The 26,493-nt window shown below is 42.3% G+C and overlaps 1 protein-coding gene across 1 annotated transcript in view; it reads left to right on the forward strand.

The window, feature by feature from the left end:
* Positions 1-24,306, forward strand: part of GRIN3A (glutamate ionotropic receptor NMDA type subunit 3A) — a 77,008-nt gene extending 52,702 nt beyond the window's left edge. The window contains exons 4-9 of the mRNA XM_062513543.1: positions 3,340-3,485; positions 5,087-5,202; positions 7,286-7,437; positions 20,120-20,284; positions 21,010-21,083; positions 23,953-24,306. Coding sequence (XP_062369527.1) covers positions 3,340-3,485; positions 5,087-5,202; positions 7,286-7,437; positions 20,120-20,284; positions 21,010-21,083; positions 23,953-24,289 — 990 coding nt within the window. The 3' untranslated portion in view covers positions 24,290-24,306. The remainder of the gene's footprint in view (positions 1-3,339; positions 3,486-5,086; positions 5,203-7,285; positions 7,438-20,119; positions 20,285-21,009; positions 21,084-23,952) is intronic.
* Positions 24,307-26,493: the final 2,187 nt, after the last annotated feature.

The raw sequence follows: 26,493 nt of genomic DNA on the forward strand, positions 1-26,493 counted from the left end.
CTGTGCCATTTCCCAGCTCTGGAGGGACTGAGAACAGCCTGAGTGAGCTGCACTGCAACCCACAAAAGGGACTCTGCTGAATTTGTCATCTCTTCAGAGGGGCAAGATATTTTGCTGTTTAGTATTGTTCATTTTAGTGTTGGGGAGTGCTTTGTCTGTTAAATAAGCAGCTTGTTTTTCTACTTCTCTCTAAGGAAATATTTCTCCGAACCAGTTGGAGAAGGGACTGATCAAATCTGTTTCCTAGAGAGACCACATTCAGAGGTTTCCTCCCAAATTTACCTAAACCAGGACAATTTCCTACTGCCCTTTAGCTGCTTTATGATGGTTATTCACCTCTGACTCTGAGTGTTGAATGGAGAAACACAGTATATACTCAGAAGCAGAGAATCATGTAGTAGAAATTACTCTCATTTCAACAGCTATTTCTTTCACTAAGCTGGTCTTTATATTTGCAATTACTGATATAAAAGTAAGTAATGCTTCCCCTGAATTATGAGTTTAAAAACATAAATACATAGAATCCATTCTTAATTCTTCAAATGCTGATTTTTCAGACTTTATGATTTCTCTGAAGCCCTAGGCATTAACATTCCATTAGTGGTTATAGAAAGCAGAAAGACTCTTTCATTATAGGACTTTCAAAACATAATAAACACAAAAGAAAGAGAGCATGAGAAACAGAAAATATTAGAAAAAAGAGACAACTGATAAGGCAAGGTTCAGAGCAAGACTATGGCAATTACCTATCCTGTCAGGACATAGAGATTTGTGGTTTCCATCTTGTCATATAGTTTTCCAAGTGATGAGTCTTGTTTCTATCCCAAAGTTTTTATCTTTTGTTGAAGCAAGTAACCCCTAACAGTCTTAGCAAATCATTAGTGAAGTGCTTCTGGCAGCATTTTGCCCTGTGGGTCCCCAGAGCTGCAAGCAACCTTTTTCCTCCTTTGAATAAACAGCAATAAGAAAACAGAAGTCTTTGAAAGATCTACAGGAAAGATCTAAGTGTTAACATTTATCCTTTGTAAAAGGAGTTGATCAAGTACAAAGGTGCAGACACATAATGATGCTTAAGAAAAAGCAAGGATTACTAGAAGCAGGTAGAGCACTTGATACAAGGGATGGCTGAACAACTCCCTTATACAGACTTCCTCAGAATTCCCACCAGGCATATGGTGTTGCTAGAGACAAGATATTAAGCCATATGGACTTCTGATGTAATAAACATTCCAGTGTTGTTATCATTTGGGGTGAAATTTGACAGCCTGCCCAACACAAAGCAAAGCGTGGGCAGTCCTCAGTAAAGGATTTAGGATAGAAAATTGCACAGAGGTGAAGTTCACTGGTTTTGTACCAGTCTTTCTCATTCAGGCTTAGAAGTTTAGTCAAGTGGAGACATTGGTGACAGTCTGAATGAGAGTGAAGTCAGACTTCATCTACAGATCAGATGTTGCATTGCATCTGACATCACTAGGCAGGCCACAAACTTCACAAAAAACACCTAAGTTGACTTGGAAGATGCCAGTGTGGCTCAGAGTTGGGTCTTAACGGGGTTTTCTGTATCTTCACTGAAACTGCCAAGAAATAAAAAATAGTCCTGATTGTGGTGATGTTCTTCTTGGGACAGAGAGTGCATGAACCTCATTCCAACTTCCTTCTTAAAGCATGTCATCTTCAGCGTCTCAGGATTGGGGCTGGCAGCATTGTGCTGGAAGTCTCCATCACGTATTGTCACAGCCCAACTCCTGCTATTTATGTCTTCTGGCACCTGAATGCTGGTCCCACACTCTCAGGCAAGAACATTTCCCTCTGTGCCCACAGTCCTTCTGGCACAGCACTATGGCCAGCTCCAGATGGAGGCACACGCAGCATTGCTTATCCCACAGCCATCTACACCAGAATGCAAAAAAAAAAAAAAGAAAACAAAAACAAAAACAAAAAAAAAAACCGCACCCAGGACTCCCTCCATACTCATAGACTTGAACAAGATCAGCAGACCACAAGGTGGTAATAACCTGCCCACTTTCATTTTCAATTTCAGGTAAAAATTACCAGAAATTGAGAATGTTCATAGCCCCCATGACATCAGAAACACCATGCAAAAGACCTTTTTCTGTTCTTTTTCGGACTAAACTGGGTGACAGTGAGTTTACATCTTACTTCTGACATTCTTAAAAAAGTATAAATGCTCTTTTATCCACGGAGTCATTGAAGAGAAGAAAGGGAAAGGTCTTTTATGGCATTGTGCTGCCCTGCACTCTGTTCTGCTAAGATGATAATGCAGAGGCCAGGTGGACTGGTGGAATGTTTCTTTGCTTGGTCTTTGCCAAGCAGAGTGTTGCGGTGGTGAGATATCTTTGCAAGCTGTTGTGATGTCTGTAACCTTCGTGGAAAGCAAATACAGCATGACTGCTTCAGCCTTAGCTCTGTTTGACTTCCTGTGCTTTGAAAGCTTGGACTGTTAGAGGCTGGTAGGTTGCTGAAGGCTTTTTAATTAGTGTGGCTTGGCAGTGCTTGGCCAGCTCAAGGAAGTGTTTGGCATAGTGGATGATGCTGGCTGGCTCCTCCATGGCAGCTTGAGACTTTTCCCAGGAGTCACTAAATGCTCCAAAGGCAAACAGAAGCTTCAGAAAGAGGGGGTCTGTGAAACTTGAACTGGTCTCCTTGGGGCTGCAGACTGTGGAGTCAGTTCAGAGAAGGACAGGGCACAGAACTGCAAAAAGTCTATGTGTGTATATCCATGGTTGCAGCCTGAGCTGTGCAGAGGGGAATTCTCCCTCCATCTCATGGCCAGGGGAGACATTTTGGTGATCTTTCAGTCCTCAGTATGTCTGTGAGGAGTGGCAGTGAAGACTGTGATGTGGTGTATAGACTTCCAGAAATGAACTGGGGGTGCTGCCCTTCTGCAGAAGGCTAAATTTCATCCCTAAAGACAAAGTAAAACATTATGCCGAAACAAATCTTTGCTGTGTGTCCAGAGCCCTAGAAAGTCTATTGTAGCCAGTCTAGAGACTTCTCATAACAGTTCCTGAAATATTGTCTGTTCTAGAGACAAATAATCCCAATAAACACCTACATTTGAGTGACCAACATGTTTAATGGGAATTGTTTTCAACATTTGAAGAAAACCCTGAGAGTATACAGACGGGCACTTTAGTCACTTGGTAAGTCTTTTCAGGCTTTTCCTGGGGGATGGGAAGCTGCCTGCAGGAAAACACGCAGAGAGGCAGTTCCATGAGCACTGAAGATTTCTGAGGAGCTGTTGGCCCACTGAGGCTGACATACCAGGTGGGGTGGGAGGCAAATGTTTCTGCTAATCCTCTCCTGTCCTCCCATCAGCTCCACCACCCATCCCAAGGGTTCCGGTTTGGCACGGTGCGGGAGAGCAGCGCCGAGGATTACGTGAGGCAGAGCTTCCCAGAGATGCACGAGTACATGCGGCGCTACAATGTCCCTGCCACCACGGATGGGGTGGCCTACCTGAAGTGAGCCCCTGCATGCAGCACCACACCTATCTCCCTGGCCAACTATTATTAAAATTGTTCAGAGAGATGCCCGGATTAAGGTGAAAGTGAGGCCAAAGCCAATAGTACGGATTTTATTTAACAGTAAATGTGTGTGTGTGTGTGTGTGTGTGTGTGTGTGTGAGAGAGAGAGAGAGAGAGTGTGTGTGTGTGTGTGTGTGTGTGTGTGTGTGTGTGTGAGAGAGAGAGAGAGAAGTGATGGCGATGGTGATGGTGGTAGGGAGAAAGATGGTGTCAGAGAGACAGATGTAGTAGAAAATATAACCACTCCATGGATTCCATGTCCCATTATCTTCTCCTTCCCAGTGCTGAGGGTCACACAAAACACAGGAGTTCAATGGATTAATATACCTTTAGGCCAGGTGGGAATGCCCACTTGCTTGTGGGGGTGCCATCAGGCAAGGGCAATGAATAAACTCCTGGCAAGTTTCTGAGTTTGGGAGCCCTTCATTAGGCAGTGAGAAACATTCAGAAAAAAAGCATCCACTCCAAGCAAAAGCTGCCAATGAAGTTCCTCATTGTGATGGGAGCAAAGGGGGTTCTCAGAGAGGAATCTTAATTTATCATTAAAATGAATAGAAGAAGCACTAGACAGGTAAAAAGTAATAAGAGTCTCGTTGCTTTGGGGAATCATGGTGTCAGTGTGCCTCAGAGACATCTGTGCTTAGCAGTGTTGGGGTCACACAACTCTTCCAGGAAACAAGGGAGGCAGTAATAAGCCTGATATTCACATTCATTCATTTTATCTTAAAAGTTGCCAGGCAGATGGCCTGAGAACTTTTCTCCAGGAGCTTTTACCTGTTGTTTCCTGTTTCTGTATTTTTCCCCAGATCCATCCTGTTGATAATTAAGACACTTGGCAATTCTTTGGGTCAACCTGGAATCAAGGGATTGAAATCAATGAAGTAATCACATCAGGAGAACACTCAGACTTTTAAGGGGATGGGAATGGAAGGTGCAGTCCTGGGGTCAGATGAGGCCAGGCACTGCAGCTGTCCTTTTGTATCACTATTTTTCCAAACATGCTGTTCAGAAATTATTATTTTAGCAAAATTCAGTCATTGTGTTCATGAAGACAACACAAGGAAAATATAAATTGGGTGAAGGAAATAATTTACCTCATATTCAAGGAGAAAGGAAGAGAAATACCTTTGAATAACTTACCCTTCAGTAATATACCCTAATATCCCCCAAGTTTAACATCACAAAGAAACCAAGACAGCAACAGAATTTTAGCAATTTTGTATCTTCTCCACTAAAGCCTTGTGATCACTTTCAGTTGAATCAAAGTCTAACATTCTGTAGTGGCTTTTGTCTTTCAGAACAACAGTATTTTGTGGGAGCGAAATAAGTCCTAAACACACTTATTGCTTTACACAAAGTTTGCATTTCATGCACAATTCCTTTCTTCAAAATAAAAATCAGTTTTCATTTTAAGTACAGATGTGCAAATAGCAGTCTCTGGTCCATGTTTTCATACATCCAGAAAACTGCATAGACAAATGTTCAGTGTCATTTAGACTGTGAAGTGGTTGTGTTTCTGACTTTGATGTTGATTACAGGCATGATCCAGAGAAACTTGATGCCTTCATCATGGATAAAGCACTCTTAGATTATGAAGTGTCAATAGATGCTGACTGCAAGCTCCTAACTGTGGGAAAACCCTTTGCCATTGAAGGTAATAGTTTTATAACACGCTGCTCTGTTCCTCATGTGCTGAATTCGCTTTGTTGTGATGTGGTAGGCTCAGTGAAAAATATAGAGGTGAAACTGGGGACCCCTTGAGGATTATGACAAGATCCTCAGTGATTGAGCAGAACAAAAGCTCCAGCCTTTTCTTGTGGTTTTTTTTTTTTTTTTCGAGATCTCATATCACTTTCCCCACCTGTTTCAAGGCCAGGTTTGGTGGAGCTTTGAGCAATTTGGTCTAGCGGAAGATACCCCATGGCAGGCATTGGAACAAAATGGCGTTTAATGTCCCTTCCAACCCAAATGATGCTGTGATTCTATGACCTGTTGCCATGCTCTATATAGAAATTATTCCAAGTGCTCAGACAGTGTGTCTCCAGACAAGTAGGAGGCAGAGTCCATTTCCCTGCTCACCATGAAATAGAGGCCCCTGAAAAGAGGCTTCTCTTCTGCTATGTTGACATGCATTCAAAACCCAGTTCAAATGTGCTCAAAATGTGGTTCTGCAGTTTCATCTGAAGCAGACAAATACTGTTCCCATTTTGAAGGTTAGCTCAAGATTCCCACTGAATCTGTAGTTAATTGAGAAAGGAGCCAGTCCTGGTGCTTGGCCTCCTGCAGCTTCAAGAAATTAGCAAGGATAGCTCAGAAGGCAGCCTGGAAGCAAGGCTGGTGTGGAGCTGCTTCCAGCATGAATAAGCACATAGGCAGCACACTTTAGAAGCCACTTTTGTGATAGATGGCCAGTGGAAAGGACTGGTGCTTCCACTTTCCTCCCCTGCAAGAGCAATTACTCCAGCTGCTCCCATCACACAGTAAAACAACCTCCTTCAGAAACCTGATAAATAGCTTTCAGAAAGGTCAGCTCTGCTGAAATAAAACCAGAAGCTTCCCAGCTTCAAATCAAGTAGATTAGATTTCAATATAGAAAAAGAAACAAACAAGTAGACCCTGAACTATATGATTTTGGATGACTTGGCTTCATATGACACAATTACAAGAAGCTGAAAATGTGATATTTATGAGTCCTAGCTTTGCCAACTCTGAAACAAATCCTTTGAGCAAATTTATTCAGGTGACATTACAAGCACGATGTAAAAAACTCAGCAACAGGGGAGACTGTTGCATTGTAGGAACACTTATGAGCTTATCACTTGTTGAAAAGTGAGCGATTATCCTGGCAAATTCACCACTTGTCTGTTTGTAAGGGTTTTTTTTCTTTCTTCTTGTGTTGTTGAGGGACAGTCTGAAAGTCTGAACTCTGGACTGAAAAAGAAAAATCCACAGTGTATTAGAAATTAATCTCTGCAGGCAATTGGCATGCAACTGCATGTCTTCGAGGAATCTAGTGTATTTGTTTAGAATTCTTAAAGTCAAACTGCAGATTCTGCAAATAGAAATACCACATTCAGAGTTACTGAATTCATTTTCACTTACACTAAGTCATTTACCAGCACTTTAACATGGTGAAAGACAACACAGTGGGTAAAACCTACATTTATTAGTATCTGGAAGTCCCTGTCAGTGCCAGAGCAGAAGTACACGAACAGAAAGTGTAGCCTCTGGGCTTTAAATTGCTGTGTGGTAACAATGAAGATTGCTCCTGACTATATTTACATGCATACAGCTTCTCATCAGAAAATGCGTAGAAAGAAAATGTCACATCTGACACCACAGTCACATCTACTGCTCTAAAAATGCAAAGGGATCACAAAACGGTTTATGTGACATTGAGTTCTTTTTGCATTGCTGAAAGAATTCATGGCAAGGTCATTAAAAGGTCTGTGTTTATAGAGAAAATATTTATTCATCCATGGTCTCCATTTTAAGTTTCTGAACCTCCTGTTTTACATATTTCTTGTGTGGCCATAATAATTTTGAATTTGTTTATTCTGTTTATATTGAGTGAATTCATTTTGCACCAAGAAAAGGTCTTGTCTCAGCATTCTATGACCACAGTTAGCCAGGTTTGAGCTGGCTGAAACAGAGAGCCAGCTCGCTCTTCCATGTAGAAATGAACATACTTCAGCAAAAGCAAAACAAGAAAGTGATTGTGCTGTCCTCCCTTCTAGGATATGGCATTGGTCTTCCCCCCAACTCTCCGCTCACTTCAAACATCTCTGACCTTATCAGCCAGTACAAATCCCATGGTTTCATGGATGTTCTGCACGACAAGTGGTACAAGGTCGTTCCCTGTGGAAAACGCAGCTTCGCTGTCACGGAGGTAAGCAATGAACTTGGGTCATGAAAATGAGGCTCTGTGCAAGCTGACAATTACTTCCCCTCATTCCTAATGACATGCCTATATGGCAGGGATTGGTGGCAGCTTAAGGGAAGGAGGAGGCTTTCAAGGCAAGAGCTGCTGACCCAGGCAGCAGTTGGATCAGATCAGGAGAAGCATGTCAGTGGGATTGTGCTGCTGAGTGAGGCACCAGAGAGCTCATCTGGAGACAATCAGGGCATGAAAAGAGCAGTAAAAATCCTGATCTGGTACAGTGCATAGCAAACCTGTCTGATTCCAATCAATTGTGTGTGTATCACCATCCACAGAGAGAGAGGGAGCTTAGGACATGCAAAATTTTTAATACATCCTGACCACTTCCCAACATGGGTGGCAGCTACCTGTACCAAAGATAGGATTTCAGACTAGAAATGGTCTGCTAAGATACCACACCATGAAGAGAGGTGGAGCAGGTCTTACTTCCATGTAGGTCTATGAGAAATGAAAGTAAACCTTCATGGATGTACATCCAAGTACTAAATCAGAGGAGTTATGCCAGCTCACGGCAACCAAAGAGGTAGGCCATTATTTATAAGAAAACGATGACTCTTACCAGAATAACAGTTTTACCTCAAGCTGCCCAGAAGGTCAAGTGTAAAAAAAAAAAAAAAGAGGAATCAAAAGCACCAGCAATGTCTGAAACTTAAATAGCATACTCTGTTAGCTCAAGGTCTTCCAAGAGGGATAGGTTATGTATTCTCACGAGTACAAAACAGTTAGAACTCTACTGTCTCCTTCTCAGGAGTGTTGTGCCAAATGCCAAACACACACACAGAGGAAGTGGCAGCATTCTCCTACCAAAGAGAAGCTCAGTTTGCTGGGCTCTGACTCTCACTTTTCAATGGTTACCTGCAAACCTCTGGCTGCTGACCAAACCACTAGAAAGTTAGCATTTTTTAGAGATATGACAAAGCTAATCTGTATTTGGCATTTTAAATACGTAATTTGTTGGGGTATGTCTGCATATCTTACTACATTTTTTTTACTTTTTCATTAAGATTGTGTCATTAGTAAACAAATTATATTTCAACATCAGACATTAATAGAAGAAAATTCATTTATTTTTATCCAACTTACTAATTTTTTCTTTCTTTTTTATGTGATTAATTCAACACAAGAATGCAAATTTAAACAGAAATGTGTATTCACTGCTCTTTCTGATTTAGCTTATCTGAAGTTCGTATTATAGTCTTAAAAAGTAATTGTCTTTTTAAAATAGCAGTTCCTTCAATGACTTCTTGTTGCTCTACATTTTAACAAGTCTTGAATTAATCTTGGGGAAATTACAAGGTGGCAATTGTATAAATTACCTCAACATTGCTTAAAATTCAAAACTCTTAGATCAGAGAAAACTTACCTTCCTAATAATTCCCTAGGGATGTGACAAAAGGAGCTCCTCCGATCGTGTCTTACCCCACAGTATTCACCTGGGGCTGTATGCTCTCTATCCTTAGTCATAGTATAAATTACAGTTAAAAGTAAAATTTTGATTAGTACTGGCTTTTTCCCCAGAATATATGGTTGCTTCTTTAAGTCTGTAGAGTGAGGTGCTTAGATCCCCTGGGAGGGGCATGAGATGATCCACTGGGCTGCAGGAGTAAAGTATTAGAACCTGAGTAATACCTACTTATAAAAATTGTACATAGATGTACATATATGGGGGTCCTTGCTCAAAATGTTAGCAATAGAGATGCATGATCAACACAAGATTCCTCAAGACCTAACCACAAAGGAAGAGGAGGTGGGACAAAAATCTTTTCCAATCTGAAAAGAAAGATTTTGCCCTGTGAATAATTCCATGGAATTCCTTTTTTTTTTCTTTTTTTTTTCTTTTCACTACTGAATAGGTTTTAACCACAGGATTTTAAGGGACGCCTTAAGCAGGGGGTCACAGCTGGAGGACATGTTGTGCTTTAATGTAATTAAGTCTTTTGAGTATAATCTCTATGTGAAGTCAGTAAAGAAGGGCAGGTGTAGCTGCTCCCAGGGTAGTTGCCTGACCAGAGTTCTTATTCGATCTTCAGTTGCACTAATTCAACATGTACAACTGTTTTTTGTTCAGAAACTAAAGTCCAGCAACTTGGTTCAGGTGTCTGAACTGAAGGACTTAGTTCATGAAGTCCAGCAAGGCCAAGTACAAAGTCCTGTACCTGGGCTGGGGCAATGCCAAGCACAGATACAGGCAGGGAACAAATACAGAATGAATTGAGAGCAGTACTGGGGAGAACGACTTGTGGTTTAGTGGATTAGAAGCTCAAGATGACCTGGCAATATGCTCTGGTAGCCCAGAAAGCCAAAGATGTCCTAGACTGAATCAGAATCAGTAAAAGTGTGGGCAGCAGGTGGAAGGAGGTGATTGTGCACCTCTGCTCACTCTGGCGAGACCCCCACCTGCAGAGGTGCATCCAGCTCTGGGATCCTCAGCATAAGAAGGAGGTGGCATTGTTGGAGGAAATCCAGAGGAGACTACAAAGGTGAGCAGAGGACCTCTCTGCTCTGTAGCCAGGCTGGGACAGCTGGGGGTTTTCATCAGGAGAAGGCTCCAGGGAGGCGTTAGAGCCCCTCCCAGTGCCTAACTCCAAGAGAGCTGGAGAGGAATTTGGGCAAGGGATGGAGTGACACCATAAGGAGGAATAGCTTTAAGCTGAAAGGGATAAATTTAGCTGATACAAGGAAGAATGTAAACATTTAGGTAGTGAGGCCCTGACAGAAGTTGCCAGGAGAAGCAGTGGCTGCCTCACCCCTGGAAGTGTCCAAGGCCAGGTGGGACAGGGCTTGGAGGAGCCTGGTCTGGTGGTTGGCATCCATGCCCATGGCAGGAAGTTGAAATTAGATGGTCTGTAATGTCTCTTCAAAACCACACTATTCTAGGATTCTGGAATCTAAAAAGTCACTCAAAGGTCCTTATGCCATCAGAAAGTGAGCAGAAGCAGAACACCATTTGCAAGTCTGTGCCCTTTGTGGGGTAAGCTCTGCTGAGTCCAGATCTTCATTTTCCTGAGTTGCCTCACTTTTAGTGTGTCTCCCACATGTATCCCCTCTTCTTCATCTGTTCCTGTTGGCCAAGAACTTGCAGATTTTAGAGTGTGGGATTTCTTAGTTGGGAGAAACTTTACTAAACTTAACAGCCAAACAGCAAGCACTCACCAAAGCACAAGTTCCCCACTGTTACAGCAAGAAGCATGGAAATTAGTCTTGGACTTACCTTTATGTTGGTTTGTATCATTTACTCCTGACAGCCAGGAGAATTTCCTGTACAGAAATATCTGTAACTTAACTCTCTGCACTCAGTCACAGTAGTATTCTTCAGATTCATTGAAGTGTGGACAATGTTCAACACAGAAGTAGATAATTCATTTTTTTAAAAAGTCTCAGCTTCTTAGTGGGTAGTCATTCACAATGGTTATGTACCAAAGTGAGACCCAACAATTGCCTTTTGACAGCAAGAGTAAGGCTTTGTATTCTTCTATGTCTTTTTGATTAATTTGGTCTGTGACACACTGCACCTGTTGATCAAAAGTAATGATCCCAAAATGGGAATATGTGTACATGAAATACTGATCAGTATAGCCTTTAAATTGTTGGGATATCCATCATGCATTTTTGTCATTACCTCTTGAACTGATTTTTTCCACTCCTGCCTGCTGAAGTTAATTTTTCAGATTTGTTCACCATTTGTTCACCATTTTTTACTAATCTTACACTGGGAAATTATATTTCCTGTGTCAGAACTCACTGCTAACTCTTCCCATCTCTCTCTGGCAGTGGATGAGCACTTTGCTCATTCTAAATTGCGCTTCAAAACGAAGTTGTCCTGGAAAGAAATGATTCAGCAGGGGTGTCTCGGTTTGAAAGACAGGTGTTTGCCAAGGAAAGCAGAAGCTTCCCCTTGGACTGAAAGAAAATGTGATTCTTCCGATTATTATAATTTTGGAATTAAGAGAGCTCTCAGGCAAAGATATGGGGGTAGGAATAACAGTTCTTTACTAGTATATCTAACAAGACAAACAAGAACATCAACAGCTATGAAATTACCCACAAACAGAACAGTAACTCAGTCCCAGTCCTTTCTGGCTACAGGCACCTTTTCCCTGAGCTGCAGTTCCTGGTGCTGGGGGCGGGTGGGTCCCGCAGAGCCGCAGGAGGGCTGGGGGTGGTGGCAGCGCTGTCCCAGGGGAAGAGAGAGATGGAGAGAGAGCTCTCCGCTCACGGTGTCGGTCCCAGTGCTCAGTAGAGTGCTGGATGGTGGTAGTTCACAGCGAGAAGACAGCCGGGCAGGGTCCGATGGTGGTTTCCCGACGCTGGGATGGGACACAGACGGCGATCGTCCTTCTCGTCCGAACTCTGTGAGGGAAATGGGCCGAGACCCAGCCTTCCGCTTCCTCTTCTGGCTGTTTGAATCTCGCGGGGCTTACCTCTTCCCTCCCGTCCCCTCCCCCTTGTCACCAGGACCCAGTCAACAGGTATCTTAGCATGACAATGGGGAAAATTCCACAGAGGGGAAAAAGGGAGAGAACTAACCCTCAACAAGGGGGTTGGAAGGTTTGCAGTGACTCTTCAAGCTCTGGAACCAATAAAGATAAGTTTCTTTTCTGAAAGTGCAGAGGTCAGAAGTGCTTGACTCTGCTGTTTTGTATTAACCTCTCCAGCAAAGTCACTTACCCAAAGCATCTTACCCTGGCCATCAGCCACTGGGTCCTTTATGGGGGATGCAGCTAACTCAGGCTTGCAAAGAACACTGCAGTGAATTGCTCTTTACTCTCTCCACTGCAGGTAATTGTGGGTGGCAGCGGCTGTTCCTGGTGAGTGCTAGCATCTAGCAATATTGCTTGAGTACTCTTGGTTTAAAATTGTCATATTCTAGTTTTAAAGGAATACCTTTGTGTCAAAATTGCTGAGATCCCTACTTACGGTGAAACATGGTGCAGGAGGGATGAGGGGTTGACAGAGTTATAATTGCACATCATATCTGGATGTAATCAATGTAATTTGTTTTTATTTTGCATACAGTACACTCAGCCCTTCCTCTACCCTACTTTTATTCTCACTGATGCCTCTTCAGAAGGAGCCAGGCTCTTGGGACTTGCCCTTCCATCCTGTTAGTTCCACCCAAGCTCAGAAGAGATTGCAGAGAGAAGGTTTTTACAAAGAGGGTGGAAAATCACTGGCAGATGGTTCCCAAAGGGGTGGTGGATGCCCCATCCCTGAAAGTGTTCAGTCATCTCTGTAAGCATCCAAGGCTCCAAGCAAGCTGTTCTAATTGAGTATGGTGCTGCCCATTGTGGGGCAGTTGGATCAGGTGGCCTTGAAAGATCTCTTTCAACTCAAACCAGTCTATGATTCTGTGATTTTTGGGAACCAAAAGCTTTGTGATTTTTTGCTGCTGGCAGCAAAGCAGCTCTGGAATTCAGACAGAAGGGCAGCAGGCAGGGATATCCCTGAAAGGCAAAATGTCTGCAGTCAATGGGTTTGGCTGCTCAGGCCAGGCAGTGATGACTGGGGCAGGGTTTATCAGTACAGTACAAAAGAGAAGAGCCCTTCCTAGTCCATGCTTTGGGAGAAGCTAATTGAGTGTACTCTTTCATAGCTTTTTAGCTACGGTTTAAAAAATGTTACTGTCGAAACTGTATTTTCTATTTCACTTGATAGGTTTGTATTTCTCCCTTTTATATTAACAATCATTACAGGACAGCTGGAGCTCTAGAACTTAAACTAATTTCCACATTGACTGGCAGTTCAGTCAGATAACAATCAACACATGGAATAATAAAAAGGATATATTGCCACATACCATTATCCCAGCTATTAATATCAAGATCTTGCTGATGCTTCACATAAATGATATCCAACCTGACATTTAAAATAACAATATATGAAAGCACATACATTGCTGGCAGCCCAAACTGACCCTGTCACTATAGTCCCACTACTTTCCATAGTGGTGATGCTGGGGAAGACACAGTGCAATGAACCTCCTTCCAGTGCCTGAGGGACAGGTTCATGCTAACAGTGTGGATTCGTCCCCGACCACAGCATTGCCTCTGATCCAGACCAGCCACACAGCAAAAATAAAATTCCTTTCATCTTAATAATGGAATAATTTATGTTGGCAAAGACCTTTATGATCAGTGAATCCAACCATTAACACAGCACTGCCAAGTCCACTACTAAACTGTGTCCCTAAGTGCCACATCTGTAGGTCTTTTAAATCCCTTCAGTGATGGTTACTAATCCTCTTTTTATCTCCCATCAGTGATGGGGTACGTCAATGGCTTTCCTCTGAAGGAACTTGTTCAAACTCTCTGTGTCTTTTGCCTGAATTGATCATCTTTGGCCTCAGCATCACTCAAGAGGCAGAGAGTGCCTTGTTCATCTTGCCATGATTTCACCCAGTTGTCATCCAGAAAATTGTCTTTCTGCTCTTTTCCTAGTGCCCTAAAAGATTGACCAATAGTTCCCTTTTTTGTTACACACATCACCTGACAACTCAACAGTGACTGTTCCAACCTTGAAGCTCTGGTTTATGTTTGTCCCTGGTACACTGCAGGTGTCAAGGGAAGGCCATGCAGGCACTTCCAGAAAGGAAACAAACAGCCGTGTGCTCATAAATAGCAGCTGCCCATCAGTCACCTTTGATAGCACCTTGTTGCCAGAGTGTGAAAAACAAATACAAAGAACAGGGAACAAAGGTTCTGCTGTGCCAAGACAATTTTCTCAGTCTGCACATAATACTGTCTGGGGAGGAGAGGTGGCCCCTGCCCACAGGAAGAACTGGGAATGTTACCATAAAGGGTCTCACAAAGTGACAGATGTTGCACTGAAAAGGGATCATCTCAGTGTGGGAAGAGACAGTGGGTTCTGGACTTGCACTGTAGAAAAAATATACTTTGCACAATGGTACAGCAGAAAGGAGTGAATGAGTATTGGCTCTGTCAACAGAGTCAGGAGATGATGTTTCCGGCAAATGAGTAAAATATTTAGATTAATCCATTGAAACTGAAAAAAAAAAACAAAAATCAAAAGAAAAAGGTGACTGTCTGAAGAGGTACTGAGGGCTTGAAAAATTGATGAGTAGAAAATAAAAATAAAACATTTTTTACAAAATAGTGTTGTTTGAGCTCTTTGCGAAAGTCCTCACAAGAAGGAGGGAAAGGAACTTGTCTTGCCAATGCAAGACAATATTTACAGTATCTTGAAATTTGTCACTTGAAACCCTAAAGCCATGGTCACTAGTCTTTACTAAGGATAACCCCCCTGTGCTGCCAACCTATAGATTATCCACATGAATCTTTGCAAGCTTCTAATTAGTCAAAGTTGGACCACAGGAGTATTTGGTGACTTACTCAGTGCAGCCAGGGAGAGTGAAGCATTTACAATCTCCTGTAGCAGGGAGTAAAACAGGAGTTGTTCCCATGAAAACAAATGCTGAAATCACTAAGTGCTGTTTTTGTCTCCAAAGTGAACACAAATGTCAGGCTTCTCTGCATCACTTTGTTTTTATTCAGGGATTGAAAAAAAAAAAGAGGCATATTACTACAGTGGAAACAACAGGAAGTATTTAGATAGCAATTGCATACACAGGTTAATAAATTGAAAAGTCTATCCAAGGATATATATTAAAAAAAAGCACATACCTTCTCTTGAATCTGTTGGCATCCAGAAAATGCCAATTTGCCAGTGGGAAACAACTTGGAGGCTGTTGCAACTGTCACCCATTAGCAGTAATTATCACAGGATTGACTACACTGCTTATTGCTCCAGAACTATTACATGGACATAACAGAGTTCATTCTCCTAAAATGCAGGGAGCTACCTCCTGATTACAGACTTAGACCAAGGACTGCATTTTTATCCTGGCTTAATACAGAATACACTGTGTGGTGGTCTTTTATTCCATAAAAAAATAAAAGGAAATTAAAATAAGATACTTCAGTAGAGAAATCCATCGGTTTGTTTTCTGTTGCCAGCAGGCTCACCCCCAACCCACACACCAGCTCCCCTGGCCCCTACCCCTTGAGCAGAGAGGAAAGCAGTGATGCAGAGAAACCAGATTTTTTTGCTCTTTCCACATATACTCTACATATGCATCTGAAAATAAATAAAGGAGCAACAAAATAAGTATTAGGGCTTGCTTCTCTAATCAGCATGAGGCAATGAAAATGAGAGGTGCCTCTGTTAGATGGTTTCCTTTATTATTTAACATGTGTGTCTCTGAAGTAATTATGGACAGCTGACAGCCATTTTACAATGATTTGTGAATGTGCTATGAATAATCCATGCACTCCATACACTCCACACTGTGTTAATTGTTTCTCCCCTATATTGTTTTCCCCCTTGATTTAGTCTAAAAAATTTCCTTCTACTGTGCAGCCTTTGTCAGGCAGCTCTTCTGATGTATTGCCTTCTTTATTGCTAGAAGAAATATTATCGATGCTTTGTTTTGGCACTTTCTTTCCTATGAAAAGATGTCTTTGGGACAATTTCAAAAGTCATCCATTACAGGTGAAAAACTCATTTGGGATGGCAGTGCTGGAATTTCTTTCACCTGTTTCTAGGGACAGTAGAAAACAATTCTGCAGACCTGACAGAACAGGGAGCCAGACCCTCATCAGCATAAATCAGAGAGGCTTTGCTGAAGACAAAGGAATTATTTTTCATGTACGGAGCTGGCCAAGTGTGCTCTCTTCAGCAGTTCTGGAGTGGCATCAAACACTGACCCCAGGCTGGAGGAGACATCCTGTGGCCACCAGGGAGGCAGCAATACCAGGATCAGTCCAGCCCACAAGGCCCGTGACAAAAACAGAGGGACAGGAATGATGGAGTTGCCTGAAAAATAAAGAACTTGAATGGATCAAAAAGCAAACATAGAAACCACATGACCGGAAAGTAATTTTCCAAAGACCTGGGGGTGTGTTGAATGTAACAATACATAGGGTTATCTGAGGGCAAAGATCCAGTCATGAACACAAACTAGGACCATGACCTTGTATGCGACTAGTCCCAAACCAACTGAGAACAAGAACCAGGAACATGACCTATTATGGACTAACCCCATTGACATGTCACCTCCCATAGCCAGGTTAATGCCTCCTGCATCTGCAGGTGAAGCCACTTCCTTGTCCATTCCCATCAGACCCATTTCTACAACATTCTACCATTCAGTAACCCCCACTGTAATAGGGCTGTTTGTTTTTGTTTAGAATTGCTAGAGTTTTATGATATTACATGAAACCTAGGTCCCATGGCGAGAACTATGCACAGGCTGTTACTCTCTGACATCCAACAGCTGGAGCCTGGGAGCATCAGTAGATGAGTGTATTCATCAGATGACTGAGGAAATACATTCCCTTTTAATTATTTTTCTGTTTGTTCTTATGTTTACCGTTAGCTTTGTATCTCTAAATTGTTGCATATTTGCCTTTGAGCACCCTTTCTGGGAAGGGAGTGATTTGCATTAGAGCTTCCTAGAGAACTGGCAAATGCACCTTTAACAATGTTCAGCTATTTGGGATAGGAGGTTTTTTACTTACAAAAGTTCCAAATTCAAAGATGGGCCATACTGAGGTCTTAGCTCTGAGATCTCTGAGTAAAAGACATGTGACCTCATTGTGATTTTATTCTGGGCTAGAAATTGGGCTTTGCTGCTAGAAAGAAACAGGTCACACAGACCTACAGTCAAACACTCTGGTGCTTGAGCGTGTAAATGTCCTGGTTTGAAAGACAGGTGTTTGCTAAGGAAAGCAGAAGCCTCCCTTTGAACTGAAAAATGTGATCCTTCCTTCCTACAGATTATTATGATTTGGAAATTAAGGGAGCTCTCAGGCAAAGATATGGGGATAGGAATAACAGTTCTTTACTAGTATAACTAACAAGACAAAACTGGAACAACAACAGCTATGAAATTAGCCACAAACAGAACAGTAACTCAGTCCCAGTCCTTTCTGGCTGCAGGCACCTTTTCCCTGAGCTGCAGTTCCCGGTGCTGGGGGCGGGCGGGTCCCGCAGAGCTGCAGGAGGGCTGGGGGTGATGGCAGCGCTGTCCCAGGGGGAGAGAGAGATGGAGAGAGCTCTCCGCTCACGGTGTGGGTCCCGGTTCTCAGCAGAGTGCTGGATGGTGGCAGGTTAAAGCAAGAAGGCAGCAGTGCAGAGTCCGACAGCAGTGAGGATGGCTCCCGACACTGGGATGGCGGACACAGAGGGGCTGAGGCGGTGATCGTCCTTCTCGTCCAAAATCCGTGAGGGAAATGGGCCGAGCCAGAGCCTTCCGTCTGCTCTTCTGGATGTTTGAATCTCATGGGGTTTCCCTCTTCTCTCCCCTCCCCCTTGCCACCAGGGCCCAGTCAACAGGTATCTTAGCATGACAATGGAGAAAATTCCACAGAGGGAAAAGGGAAAGAACCAACCCCCAACAGTAAAGCACTACCACCTGTAAACCTTGTGTTACCCTCCTGTGTCCCTAACTGGAAGGATTAACTATGGACAGCAGCTATTATTCCTGTCAATAAGAAATTGTGATGTGTAGAGGCAAGTTTTGCCTTGAGGTTTAATTGATGCAGTCTTTATATATATATATATAAAAAAAAAACCTTTTTTTTGTGCCTAAACTCTGACACACTTCTACCTCAGAGCCACTTTCCTATGGTTTTTTAATGGTTTCCACACTGCAGTAAGTTTGTTTAGAAAGTGCTTTTACACCTCCATTATACCCTTCAAAACCCTCTTAGTGTTTATTCACTGGTACAAAAATTCTCACCCCAAAAGTTCTGCTCAGTGTTCTTCAGGGCAAGGAGGTTGATTTTGGCAGAATATCCCCAAAACAAGAGTTCATTGCCAGTGCCAGCACAGAGAAGCTCTCACTATGCTATATTGCTGAGGCTCTCTTCTTGTAAAAAAACTGTGATATGCTATCTCATATCATTGTGTTCTAAAGAACAGAAATCAAGTATGCAAACCAGAAATCAGGTATGCAAACCAGAAATCAGGTATGCAAACCAGGAGAAATACAGCTCACAGTCACCCAACAAAAGTACACAGCAGAACTTCCAAGTTCTCAGCTTCAGTGGACTCATCAGTTACCAACTCTGTGGCATAACTTAACCTTAGAACAAGACTTCACAAATATTCTGTGATGTATCTTTTGATTAATTCCAGTTTCTTTTTCCAGCTTATAGAAATAGTCATAATAATGCACAATCCCCACAGAGCAAATGAATGCAAGGAACACAACAGGTCAAGGGTAGCAGCATCACAGGTGACACACAACCCTTCCCAAACTCTGCTTTTTTTTTTTTTAATACATTTACCTGATTAATAACATCATTCAATATTAGAAAGACAGAACTGGATTTTGTATTCCTGGAAATATTTCCATAATAATCTGTGGGCAGGAATTCTTCACAAGCAATTTTAGTTATTGATAAACTTAGTTGTGCAGACCTGAGAATAATGGTACTACATACATAATACATACCTCACCCACACATTGCAGTGCAGGTATCTGTAGTACAGATTTCTGCTCTACACAATTTCTTGGTGTTCAAACATGATTAATGCCAATAAAACAAATTAATTAAAGGCTTCCTATGCTATGTGAAAAGCTATGGCAGAAAAAGGTGGAAGTGTTCCTGTTTTTCATAGCTGCAGTTAGAGTTCTTAATAAACACAATTTAAGTCCTGTTACTGTAGGGAGTGGAGGGTTGCCATGTTTGTGCTACTAATTTCACATTGTCTCCATGACCCTCTGTACTGGTTTGAAAACCAAAACCAGTGAGACTTCAAGTCAGTAATACAATTTTTAATAAGGAAGAGAAAAAGGAAAAACAAAATACATGCAATAATAATAAAAAAAAGAGAGAACACTGACAGTCAGAATACAACCTGATACCCTGTCAGTCAGGGTGTTGGTGCAGTTTTCCTCCAAAGAGTCCAGCGATGATGTGAAAAAAGCTTGGTTCTTCCTCTGGAATCCAGTGGAAAAAGGCTGCCTTTGGCATTCTAAACATCAGTTTTTATCTAGGTAGGAAAGGCTTGGCTCATCCTCCTGGCTGCAGCATCTCCCAATGCGATGATGTAATCTTGTCAGTTATACAGTAGGACTCAATGGCCCATCAACAGAAGACGTTTCCCACAGAGATAAGGATGATCATCCTTCTCAGATGGTAATAGAATATATATCTTGTATTGTAAACCAGGACACCCTCCATCAAGGATGAAGCACAAAAAAGAAAAGTTAACCATCAATTCCCTGAAAATATGAAAATTAGCTCCCTGCTGATGAAGGACTTGCTTTACAGTTCATTGACTACATTCTGTCAAGCAGTACTTGCTTTTACAAATGCAAAGACAGTGCAAACACCAGTTTCTTATGCATGTTTAACACTCCATCTCATTCAGGGAATGGCACCAAATTCCCTTGTGTTCGGCTGCTTCTTTTCCATTGACAGATCCTTTGGTCTGACTGAACACCAAGCAGCACAGAAAGGCTTTGCTGTGAACTATATCCAGACTGTTCTGGATTATTTCACTGCATATTCAGTCAGACCACATTTCCACATGAGAAAACAAAGCATCTGCTTCAGCACACTAACAGCCTCCTGCATTAACCTTCCCTTTTGATTTTACTCAGACACTGCAAATGGGGATAAAACATTTCTCAGGGCTCTTCGTGATGTTGTGCATTGGCTTTGGTTTGTCCATTCTCACCACCATTGGGGAGCACATCGTGTACAGACTGGTCCTGCCACGAATCAAGAAGAAATCCAAGATGAAGTACTGGCTCCATACCAGTCAGGTATGTGTACTGAAGTTGTGTGGCTCTGAGAGAAAGCCTGGACAGGAACAAGGCATAAAATGTTGTAGAAGCTCTGACAGTTGACATTTGAAATATGACAGCAAATTCTGGAGCTTGAAGAGGTTGACCTCAGGATGGAATGGGATGCACTGAGAAACAATTTAGAAATTTAGTTGCAAAGCTCACAGAGGGACCTTTCCATTTACACTTGTAGCCTTACAGCTCAGGTCTTTCAGATGATGCAAGCAACAGTGTTGTTATCCTGAACTGACAAACCAGAACATTTAATCTCAGTGTTACAGGTTCCCAAACCTCTGAGGCATGCAGGAAATGCTGGGTAACCTCCCTCGTTATTTTAGAGAAACTAACGGGACAGAATTGCTCTGGGTGTTTGCTCTAAAGGAAGAACTTACTTTACAGCAAAAGAAACGAAAGGGAAGAACTTCCATTGCTTTAAAACGGCACAGTGGAAGAAATATTTTAAAACTAATTTAACACCAAGGATAGTTCCCAAACTATTCATCAGTTTTGCAGCTTGCCCTTCTTTAGGAAAGTATGGGAAAATAAATCTGTTGTAATGACAAAGCACAGACAACTGCTTGTATCCTTCAATGTGCAAGGTAATTTATGCTCAAGTCCATCAGACAAAACCAAAATGGTTTACCTATTTGTGGAGCCATTTTTAATCTTGCTTTTACTAATTTATGTTCCTCTTTTCCCTCTAGAGATTACATCGTGCTCTGAACAGCTCACTTATTGAAGAAAAACATCAGCCTAAGAAAAAACGAGTGGATAAGAGGTAGGAAGTTCTCCATGCCTTAAAACACAAACTATAAAAATTACTTTGAAATTAAATACTTTATGTCTGGATATGTAGGTATCTGATCTGGATATGTAGATATCTGATATACCCCAAAGGTAATAGAATAATAAAAAAAAAGCAGTGACAAATGAGGGAGGCAGAAATTATTTTTTTTTCCTAGTTCTAAATCTAGAAATACTGTTCTTTCATGATTTTGCATGCAGCTAAAAAAACCCTCCTATTCCACAGACAAGCTTTGCAGTTGAAGACCACTGCCCAGGTATCTAGGGAATGGATGACTATCATGCTAACACACAGCAGGTGACCAGGGCTCCAGGAGGCTGAGCCTTTAGAGGGAAAGAGAGGTCAGGCAATCACATGCCTGAAACTCCTTCAGCTCTCTTCTTTTGTCAAATGAGAAATAAGAAAGCTGAAGAGAGGCAAATGCAGACCTTTCAGAAAACATTGTGTCCAACAAGTCTTGTTGGAGAAAAAAGGAGGCAACAACCTTGCCTTGTTTATATAGCCTGTGTGTTCTGCAGAGAAGACAATGGAAAGACAGCTTTCAGGAACACAAGGTATTGAATGGAACTGTGCACATTCTCAGCATCTCAACCCTACTGTTGCACTTTGTAAGGACACAGACAGCAACACTGTTTTTCTACAGAGAAGTTCAGACACAGAGTATAGAACAGAAAAAGTCTTCCAGAATGTTGCTGGATGTTAGGCCTGACTGAAACCTATAGATGTCAATGTATGTTGAGTTTCTTTGATACTCCTCTGCTGAAGGCAGCTAATATAAACAAGGAAGCATCTCTAAATTCCTAAGCTTCCTTTATACACACGTGTCTAAAAATGCCTGCAATTGATTGCATCTGTTCATTCCGTCATCTTATCAAAGAACACCATGTATGGCACCTCCTTGCATGCAGCCACTCCTAGTTTTTAATCTGTGTGCAGCAAGAGTGGCAATGAGTGCTGCAAAATCTTTCCTCCTGCTGAACCCTCCTAGCTGGGTGGAACAGGAGGAGACGGTCCATAAGACCTCCAGGTAATGGCTTAGAAAAAGATATGTGTGAATATTCTTCCAACTTGGGAGAGTGAAGATGTATTGTTGTCTGAAACCTTCTGCCCACACAGCAGTCAACCCCCAGGTGTGTACATGCACACCCATCCACTGACCTTGATCTTCTCAGTTATCTCAGGGCTGCTGTTTGCACCAGAATTAGGATGAATTTAACTCAACAACCCCACGAGTGGAGTGTCCAGTCTGTTATGAACACTCACATGGCAAGGCACAACACCGAACTCTCAAATCACTTACCTCATTACACGTGCCTTCATTCCTGATAGGAACTGAGGAACTCTTAAAAGCACCAAAGACACAGAAACAAGATGCAAACAATTGGCATTGTGCTACTGGTTGGTATACTCATGGAGGAAAATCTGTTGGGTTCTTTAAGGCTGTTACTTTCCAAAAACTAGGAAAGTTGCTCAGCATCGGTAGCCCAATTGTGAATGGTTTCATTGACTGGAGAAAATGGAGTGTTAACTGTGGACTCTGGCATTTGTTAGAGATCAACTGCCCAGACTTGAGAGTCTTCCCATCTTTTATTTTGAAAAATAGTTAATCTGCACAAAAATAAACAACTCTACAGACACATCACTGTTGGGATTCCCTGAGCGCTCTGGAGGAGCATGATCCAGGCAGGGGCTTGCCCTCCTGCCTGAAACATCCCCTCCTGCCTCTCTTCCAGCACATCTCTTGGAGAATACCCCTGATTGCCACCTCCTTGAACAAAATTTCCACTTTCCAAGTTCCTTTAGTGCAGGCACATGAGATAAGTATCCATCCCAGAAGCCAACTGATTTCTGCATTCACAACCCTGAAATATCAACCTCCTTCCTTAGCCTATGCACTGGCAGCTCACACCAAGAGGCCTTTGGTCCAAGGATATCCACAGAGGAGCTTGAGAAGGGAACAGTGTGAAACACAACTCCTGCAGAATTTAAACCTCCCTTTATCAAATGAACACATCAACCTGTCCCAAAGGGAAACAGGCAAGAAAGAGAAGCTCCTCTCCCACAACAGCAAGCTCTGTGCTTCCTTTTGTTGCAGCTGGAGAGCAGAGGCCATGGGCTACTCCTCAGTTTGGGAAGGAACCCTGGGAATTGGCCTCAACTGGGAGGCAGTAGAAGAAATTTCCCCAAAGAGAAGTAAAATGTTCTCTGGAATCAAAATATTATGGAAATATTTATGCAGGAAAAAAATAAAGGAGCATTTGAAAATGTTCCCAGACAGTAATTTGTGCCCCAGCACAACAGCCCCGAAGTCTCTGTGGTGCGTCAGAAAGCTCAGGAATGAACCTCCAAGGCTTAAAAACTCATCACTGGAGTCCATCCCCCAAAGCACAAGCAGCTCCCCAATAAGACTTCAAGACTAAAGGACAAACCATGCCCATTCACCTATCCACACCAGCTCTAGGGAGTCTATTTCCTTCTCTTTGAGAGCAAATGTGCAAGCCAGGTCAGAGTAGTAACACACAAAGGGCTAATTTTATAATTAACTTGCAGAAGTTTATAGAAGGCTTTGAAGGACTTGGATTTTTGCTGAGTAATTTCACACTTAAAAAAAAAAAAAAGGTTTGTTCTAGCCTCTGCTATAGGTAAGTCACAAAAGCTTGGTCATTTATACTCATGATTTGTGCTTTTCAAGAAAACATAATTCCAGGGATAAAGGAATAATATTTCTATGTCATATGTAACAGCAGCCTTATATTTTTTCAGTCGGATGGCTCACAGGGGAGGTTTGCACACACACAGGAGCAGGCTCTGATGTGATATTTACTCTCCTCTCTTTGTTCAGGGCCCACGTGGGTAACAGCCAGCATGCAGTGTGGAACACAGCTAACCTGGGCAACTGCCACGGGAAAAAATATATGTGTACTGATGAGGGGCAAAATGACATGACAATCCATCAGCACCAGGACATCCCCCTGCCACAGGGGAGGAGAGAGACTCCACCTTCCTTAACCACCAACGGAAAAGCAGAGTCTCTCAACACTGCCAGGACCTCAGTACTGCAAGAGCTGACAGAACTGGAGAAGCAGATAGAAATCATCAAGCAGGAGCTGCAACTTGCCATGGACAGGAAATCAGAGCTGGAAGAGTATGCAAGGACAAATAGAACTGCAGAGTCCTAGGCCAGCACACCTGGGCCCTTCCCCTTTTCTTCCTTTCTCCCCTTCCTCTGTACAATTTATAAAACACTTTTGTAATGCCAGAAAGGGGTGCAAAACTAAAGCAGGGAATAAGCTCTTCAGGAGAACAGAACTGCAGCAGCCCACAGCTGCTGCCACTCTCCTGAGTCCTCTTCCTTTCACAACAAGTTTCTTATTCTCCTGGAAAACACCAGCCATTCCCAAGGGACTGGAGAGACAAGGAACATCTCAATGAGAGTTCCTCATTTGTCCACCTGACAGTACAGTGAGGTTCCACTTTTTTTGCCCTTTCTGTGCATTAATTAAAAAAAAAAAAAAAGAGAGAGAAAAAGATACCAAAAGATAGTTTTAAACTGTTCATTGGCAGTATGTCCCTTTGTTGGTACATTTTTGTTGTGTTCTGTATGGGTCTAGTCTCTGCTCATGTGAAGGCTCCTCACAGATGCCTCTTTATGGCAGGTGATGTTCTGTGTTGGCATTCCCTTCCCTCCTGGAACAGGCTCGCAAGACAAATTCCTGGTGGCAAGCCCACCACACACCATTCCCTCAGCTCTGTCAGCACAGATGGAGGTGTGGCTGCTCTGGGACTGTGTTGAAGGAACTCACCCATCTTAAAGTAACTTGGCAAAAACCAAACCACCACTTCTGTCTGGCTGTGAGCCTAGGCTGGGCTTCTACTCCCTCCCCAAGAGAAACGCTGCAAACATTGCACCAGCAGGTGAAGAGATGAATTCACAGTGGCACAGGGCAAGTATGAGAAGGGAGAGAGGGCACTACTGTAAATCAGTATTTACCTCAAAAAGTGAAATAACTGCCAGTGTGAAACTACTCCCTTAATATTCTCTGTCTTAATATGACAATAAAGTTCTTTCTCACAGATGAGGTGACTAAAGGGGCTCTGGACCATGATTTATTTAGGTATCAAGGGCCTATCAAAACCAAAACCAAAACAAGTTAGAAAACCACCCTGTGGATGAAGAATCAGAACTGTGGCTTCAGAGGCAATGTACTGAATGGAGCTCTCTCCCTCCTGGGTGATGTGGTGAAGGAAGGGTAAGATGTTCAGCATCTGAATAAACACTGCATCAACCCAACTGACTGCTTCTTAAACAGGATTTCTACCAATTTTTAAAAACCACTTCCCAACATATCCCATATTACAGAGAAAAAGAAAGTTTGTAACACTGTCTCTTAACTCTAGTCTCCCAGATAAGTCACTGAAGTAATTTTTACCCTCCCTGTATCTCCAACCACCTGCAGGAATGTTGTCTGGGGTTCTTGTTAGGTGTAGTTCAAAGTCTGCAGGCAGACTGAGGAAGACATTCTACCCATTTGCACCTCTAACCTTTGAAAAACCCTTGCACATGAAAAGTTCTGCATCTGCAATAAAAGCTGATCACAGTAAGACCCAGACTAATTAGCCTTACCAAGAGCTGATTTTCTGTTCCCTGTTCAGGGCTTGTTCTCTGCTTTTGTGTGTCTGCTCCTTCTAATGCAATAACACAGGGAAGAGAAATTAGGACATAAAACAGAGAAGTGATATCCACAGGCCTTCACCTTGGTATGTCTAACAGATCTGGGAAGTCCCCACACTCCTGACAAACTTGCCTCCCATTCCCCTCCCTCCTTTAGATAATTAGCTTTTTAGAAAGAGCTTTTTCTTTGCATAGCATCTGATACCTCACAACCTCCAACATCACTTGGTTAGAACAGATGAATATTGTTCTTTCCATTAAAATACTAGGAAAGAAGTACTTAATTCTAATTTTGTAAGTATTTTTATCAAGGCTTTTATGTCCTTAACTCTACACCCATGAGCCCAGAAAGAGATTAAAAAAAAAGGTAATTGAAAATGTTAATTGCATCTTAAACAAAAATGTTGTACTTCAAAGCTCCAAACATCAAATCCTTCAACAAATCAAGACTTCATTTGAAAGCATATATATAAATGGAAAAATGTCAACTACCTAATAAGTAGTGTTGAGCAAGTGTTATTTCTGGTGGTTGAGGAGCTTCTCCCATGTTAAGTGCAGAATAGGGATTGCTCTGAATTACTGCAGCACCAACTGTGCCTCTTCACAAAAGACCCAAGTCACTGCTGCACAACAGAAACATACTTTTTGGCACATTATTTTCTTGTTCAGCCACTACTCCAGTCTGATCCCCTGAGGACAGATTGCTGTGGC

The sequence above is a fragment of the Cinclus cinclus genome, chromosome Z (genome assembly GCF_963662255.1).
Source record: "Cinclus cinclus chromosome Z, bCinCin1.1, whole genome shotgun sequence".
NCBI classification, from domain to species: Eukaryota; Metazoa; Chordata; class Aves; order Passeriformes; family Cinclidae; genus Cinclus; species Cinclus cinclus.